This window comes from Arachis ipaensis, chromosome B2 (assembly GCF_059453495.1).
Source record: "Arachis ipaensis isolate K30076 ecotype BB chromosome B2, ASM5945349v1, whole genome shotgun sequence".
NCBI classification, from domain to species: domain Eukaryota; kingdom Viridiplantae; phylum Streptophyta; class Magnoliopsida; order Fabales; family Fabaceae; genus Arachis; species Arachis ipaensis.
The window spans coordinates 19,037,131-19,044,009 of record NC_142437.1 but is presented as its reverse complement, the minus strand read 5'-3'; the positions used below and the strand labels follow the sequence as shown (position 1 = coordinate 19,044,009).

The 6,879-nt window shown below is 43.1% G+C and overlaps 1 protein-coding gene across 1 annotated transcript; it reads right to left on the bottom strand.

Moving 5' to 3' along the window:
- Positions 1-5,627: 5,627 nt before the first annotated feature.
- LOC148573194 (uncharacterized) lies at positions 5,628-6,473 on the bottom strand. Its single transcript, XM_088504630.1, has one exon. It carries the CDS (start codon positions 6,471-6,473, stop codon positions 5,628-5,630), a length of 846 nt encoding a protein of 281 aa, XP_088360756.1.
- Between the last annotated feature and the right edge of the window lie 406 nt (positions 6,474-6,879).

Sequence of the window (6,879 nt, the reverse complement as noted above, 5' to 3'; positions counted from 1 at the left end):
ACCGAAAAAGATGGTGGCAGTTAGTTAGGTCAAAGGCATGAGTTTGATATCATACATGTTAGAAAATTATGTCGCTGAATGAAAGGTCTAGAGTTTAATTCTTAGTGAATTCTAAAAGAAAAAAAAAATTCATAAGACAAATAAAAAGAAGAAAAAAATTAAATAAATACATACGAAAAAATCAAGCAAATCTAAAGGAAACTCTTACTTGAAGGAGAGTGTTAAAGATATAACCTATGAAGTACGGACACTTCGCTGAATTGTCATGTCTTCATATTAGACACATTTCGGATATGATACTCATCGACACTCGTCTGATACGCTTGTCTGCTATGTCTAACCATATCTTAATAAAAAAATAAAAAAAATTTATCCAGACACGCTTGGACGCATCTAAATATCATTACGTGTCAGCATGTTCAGGGCTATTCTTAACATGTATTTTTAAAATAAATTTAGAAATAGTATATATTATTATTATTATTAAAATAAAATATATTTTAAATATTTTATAATTAACATAAGATACTAAAAATAATTAAAAAATTAATTTATATTTTAATATCAATAAATATCAAAATATCATTACTAGTTATGTAAAAAAAATACTTTATATTTTATATATATGCATGTTCCTGTGTCTTATAAAATTTTAAAATTCGTGTGTCGGTATGTCTCATGTCGTGTTCATGTTAGTGTCCGTACGTCATAGGATATAACAATTCATATTGTCTCCTTTTATTAACTTAAATTTTTGGGAAAAGTGGTATCATGACAATAATAATCTCATGTTATCTTATTTAATGTAACATTCATAATTTTATAGTAGTAACATGCATAATTATATACTTATTACATTTAATATTATTTAATTATTCTAACAATAATTAAAAATACAAAAAAAAACTATTTTAAACTGATTTTTTATTTTTTTTAAATATTTTTATTTGTTATCTTCAATTGAAGCATTACTTTATTTTGCATAGTCTTCAATTTGTCAAGCTAATAAGATCGAATTTTTTTATAAAAAAAATTTTGATACTATATATAATATTACTTATTTTAAAAATTTAAATTATTAAATACAAATATAGAAATAATTGTATTTGTAACATTTAAAATAAGAATTTAGGAGTTTACTTACGTAGCTTTTTTCATCCTCTTCATCTTCTGAAATTTTAATTAATTAGTGAATATGATAGGCTTAACTCAAGAATTAAGACATGCACTGCTTTAACTAAGTGACCCTTCCACTTTGGTAAAGTATGGGCAGCTTTAAAAGCCATTCCTTTTATGTTTCTCTTGCCCGATCTGTTCAATATATAGTACAACAACACAGTACTACTAACTGATAACACTCAATTAAGTATTTGTTTGTGTCTGCATGTCACGTCTTCAAACCTACAAGCTAAGCCTAGAAGGAAGCCTAGGCTTCACTCTATTAAGCTCTGCAAATGAGGATATTAGATTTGGATTTTTTTATTTTATAATTGGAAAAGAGTTGGTATTTTTCGTTAAAATGGAAAAAAACGGGGTTATACAGGAGATTGGGGGCGCCATCTTGACGGATCTGCAATTCGCCCTGGTATTGACTGCATGCATGACATGTGTCTATGGCTCCCGTCAACCTGTGAATCTCATTATCCTCCTTGGTCCCTCTTCATACTCACCTTCTCTCTCTTTCTCTCACTTTTAAATCTCAGTTCTCTTTTTTGAACACTACACTCATCATTTCTTTCTTCTTTCTTCTATAACTCAAAGTAACCTCTTCTTTCATACTAGAACTTCATCTTTAGATTTATTGTTTTCAACTATATTTCCATCAGCATCACCAAGTAAGTACATTTTTTAGTAATAATATTTTTACTGAGTTTAATTATTTTAATTATTGCAAATAAAAAATAAATTATATTAGTTTTAAGAAATTAATTTAGATTAATTAATTCATTGTTAGTAATAATAGTGTTGAATCTAGTATTAATTAGGGTCACAATTTTAGTTAGAATAAGATAGTACTAAAATATATTTTTATAGAAATTTAAATACTTAATATTACTACAATACATACATATGAACATATGGTAAAATTTAAAAATATTTTTTTGATATATTTAACAATAAGTTAAACATATTTAATATAATATATTAATATATATTGTTTACATATATTATTTACAAAAATATAAAATATAAGATGTGATGTCATATATTGTTTAAATGTTCAGAATATATTTTATTTAATATATTATTAAATGGACAAAAAATTAGAATAAACCAAGGGAAGTTGCAAATTACCTAAATGAGCCAAAGTGAAATTCGTTTCAGCAATGAGCCAAACCCTATATTTATATAATTCGAACCAGCATGGTTCGAACTCCATTCATGAATAATTCGAACCAGGGTGGTTCGAATTACATGGAGAGAAGTTGATTCAAGTAAATCGAACCAGGGTGGTTCGAATTAGAGGGAAAGATACTGCAGCACATAATTTGAACCAGGCTGGTTCGAATTATATGGGGAGACGCTGCATCAAGTAATTCGAACCAAGCTGGTTTGAATTACACAAACTGAATTCGAACCAGTCCGATTCGATTTAGTGGTAGACAGTGCAGTATATATATGGTTGTAAACGTGAGTTTCTCTCATAGAGGGTGTAAGATGGCTAGTGAGGAGAGTTTTGTGGTTTTGGCTCACCACAGAGGATCCATTAAGAGGAAAACTCGCTCCGGTGTGAAGTTTACAGATAAGGATCCTCTCTGTATTGTCGTGAATCCAACGACGAGCTATGATGACCTTGTTGGATCTGTGCTGATGAAACTTGGTCTGGAAGGTGCGAAGCGAGTGAAGAAGTTTTTCTATCGCATTCCAATCACTGTCTTGCAGGATACCGTGAAGTATGATTGCTTCACGATTGGTAGTGATGAGGACCTGCAAGTCATGTTTCTATGTCGGAGGCAGTTTCCCGAGGTGAGGACACCAGAGTTGTTGGCAAAGCTGGTTGATGTGGTATCCAGCTCAGGGGGTTCGAACCGAAATGCCACCACTGAAGCCGCGGCAGCCGGTTCCAGTTCCAGGCCTGCCGTTGCTTCTTCGTCCGTCCCTGTGTGCGAGCCAGCGGTCCAACCAGTCGCCTCCCCGTCTTTTGCTGTTGATCTCAATGATGGAGTAGGCGACGTGGTAGGATCAGTTGATATTCTGCCGAACGCTTTACAGGTAGTTCCACCGGTTGGCGTCGGAGACGGAGTGTTGGGTGATGTAGAGGAGGACGACGTCGAGCCGGATATGATTGAGGATGACAGCGGCGACGAGGTCGGAGCGACTGAGCCTGCATTGGCGGTCGGTGGTTCTAGTTCTGGCACACAGCAGTATCCACCACATTTTTCCTCTTTGGACCTGGATGCCATGAGGCAAGAGGGTGTTTCAGGGCACACTGTTGGATTCGGAGCTAGAGATGCTGAAGGGACTACTGGTTTGACAGAGTTCCAGGTTGGTCAGCAATTTCAGGATAAAGATGAGGCCCTGTTAAGTGTGAAGACTTACAGCATCCGGCGAGGGGTACAGTACAAGGTTGTGGAGTCTGATCATGGCCGTTATGTGGGCAAGTGTTCCGAGTTTGGGAATGGGTGCACATGGTTGATTCGACTGAGTCTGCGAAAGCACAAGGGCATTTGGGAGGTCAAACGGTACAATGGACCTCACACTTGTCTTGCGACCTCCATCTGGAGCGACCACAGGAGCTTGGATTATCATGTGATTTCGGCGTTCGTTATGCCAATGGTTAGGGCTGATGCATCCGTCAGCATCAGGGTGCTCCTAAATGCCACGGCAGCACACTTCGGGTTTAGGCCGACTTACAGGAGGGTCTGGATGGCGAAGCAGAAGGCAATTGCCCTCGTATACGGTGACTGGGATGAGTCATACAACGAGCTCCCCAGGTGGGTTTTGGGAGTCCAGTTGACGATGCCCGGTACTGTTGCAATCCTACGGACAAGCCCCGTTCGAGTTAGTGGACAAGTAGACGAGTCTCAAGCTTTTTTCCACAGACTTTTCTGGACGTTTCCACCGCTCATCCAGGAATTTCGCCATTGCAAGCCCCTAGTTAGCATTGACGGCACCCATCTGTATGGGAAGTACGGGGGTACTTTGCTCATCGCGATTGCACAGGACGGGAACTCCAACATTCTACCTGTTGCATTCGCACTAGTAGAAGGTGAGAATGTAGAGTCTTGGTCATTCTTTCTCCCCCACCTTCGACAGCACGTGACACTGCAGCCCGGTCTTCTGGTTATATCGGACAGGCATAACGGCATCAAGGCTGCGCTTGAGGCTCCGGACGGAGGTTAGTTACCTCCATCTGCATACCGTGCATTCTGCATTCGACACATAGCGGCTAATTTTACCCTTACCTTCAAGGGCAAAGACGCACGTAGGCTTCTAGTGAATGCCGCATATGCCAAGACCGAGGTTGAGTTTGATTACTGGTTTGATATTCTTTGTTCTGAAGACCCGGCGATGTGTGATTGGGCGAACCGGATTGATTATTCCTTGTGGACTCAGCATCGTGATGAGGGACGGAGATTCGGTCACATGACGACGAATATCTCAGAGTGTGTGAACTCAATCCTGAAGGGTGTAAGAAACCTCCCCGTATGCTCTTTGGTGAAGGCAACATATGGAAGGCTTGCGGAACTCTTTGTTCGCAAGGGGAGAGAGGCTGAGGCCCAGATGGGAACCGGACAGCTATTCAGTCAGTACTTGGTGAAGTGTATTGAGGCCAACTTGAAGACCGCGAGGTGCTTCACGGTGACTTTGTATGACCGGGATAACTCCGAGTTCACCGTAGCTGAGACCACTCCGACGGGCTCTTTCTCATTGGGTACCTACAAAGTATCGCTTGCCTCTCGGACCTGTGACTGTGGGTACTTTCAGGCGCTTCATTTCCCGTGCCAGCACGCACTTGCATGCTGCGCCTACTCACGGGTTACCTGGTCCTCTTATGTTCACAGCGTGTATCAGATTAGTTCAGTGTTCAGTGTGTGCCAGATGGGATTCACGCCGCCGATACCGGAGGGCTTCTGGCCACCTTACGACGGGCCCACCGTGATTCCGGACCCTGCCAAGAGGCGTGCGAGAGAGGGTCGTCCGAGATCCACTAGGATACGGACGAATATGGACGAGGCAGATCCGAACCGGCCAAAGAGGTGTGGCCTTTGTCGCCAACCCGGACACACCCGGCGGAGTTGCCCACAGCTTGGAGGATCGTCTCACACAGGGGGGGCAGTAGTAGTGATGTTGTTAATGTTAGTGCTTATTGATTTTTATTTTTCCTGTTACATGTTATGTTTGAGGACTTATGTAATCTGTTGATCTTTTTACCTTCAAGTAATGAAAAAGTTGTTTCTGAATTTGAGTATAGCTAGAAATCCCATAAATGCAAAAGTTGATAACTAAAGTGTTATATGATTCAATGATAATACATATTCACTAATCCACTAGGTAAATACCAGATTTCGAAGTACAATAAGATGAAGAAACAACATGGAAAAACAGCTCTAAAGTAACAACAGTACTCCACATGGGTCAGGTACATGAATGAACCCTAACGTCCAGAAAACATGAAAAGTAAATCATCTAAACAAGTGGGAGCCCGTCCCACAACGACGGGGTACCCGTGGCCTCTGACCTCTGCGGATAAACGGCTCCTCATTCTCTATCTCATCTGCGTCATCATGCGGGGCAGGCTGTGCGGGTGGCGTAGAATGGACAGGTGCGGCAGACGGCCCGGCGACAGACTGTGATGCAGCGGTGTAGGCGGAAGGTGGGGTACCTCCCAACCCAAACTGGTCACCAACGGGTGTCATAGCAGGCTCGTTCAGATCAACATCTAAGGGTGCCTGCGTGCCGGGGGTCTGAGCACGCCTCCTGCCCGGCTCGTCCTCCTGCATGATAGCCGAAATCTCCTCTAGAAACCGTGGACTGCCGAAGTCCGCATCAAGCGTATCTGCGCCAAGGAAGTCCTGCCACTGTGATCCGGGAATAACCCATGGAGTACCGTCCTGTTGAGGTTGGTCGTCGGTGGGTACTCTAACAAAGTAATGTCCAAAAGGTCCCGACCCAAGTCCAGCGTCAATAGGCTCAGCCCCGTCTCCCATCCCTGAGCCATACCACTCACCTCCGTCCACCCCATCCTGGGTACTAACACCAGCAACTGCAGCCGCCCCTGCACCATCCCCGCCCTCGGGCCCATGCTGATCATCGTCATCGTCCTCAGGGTCAGGTGCAGCGGCATGAACCGCAGCACGCCCTCTACCTCTGCCAGGATGGCGTCGTCGTCGACCCCCAGCGGGGCCGGCCTCGTCATCATCCTCCATAGCACGCTCAAGCCACCCCCAGTCACGCTGGCTACGTCGTGTGCCCACGCGAGCTTTCCTCTCAACCCGCCGCCTGTCCGGCACGTCGTCAGGACGATCCATCTCAGGAACTCGCCCAGCTCCCCGCTGTGAGGCCTCAACAGGAATAGCAACGGCTCTTGGATCCCCCAACTGCGGATCCGGAGACAAGAACGTCTTCCCGTGCTGACTCCACCACTCCAAGAACTCATGCGACGGACCAGGGTCAGCAACAACATCGAACCTCAGCACGCTCTCCGTACGGGACTCCCAATAGAGATGCCACTTCCGCAAATGGGAAGGGAACCATCGATCGCCGCCTCTGCCGTCTTTCGACATCAGAAAGTCGATGTTCAGGGCGGGATGTGGATGGGGCTGCACCCCTCCAAACTGCGGAAGAACCCTATCTATCTGATGCCACTCTATGACGGCAAAGTAGATAAGCGATGTAACAGACCGCCACAGCACCATATGCCGAGGCTCCAAAACC

What these genes read in the sequence shown, in the direction of transcription:
- LOC148573194 (XM_088504630.1), bottom strand. Translation starts at nt 6,473, where the DNA reads ATGGATCGTCCTGACGACGTGCCGGACAGGCGGCGGGTTGAGAGGAAA.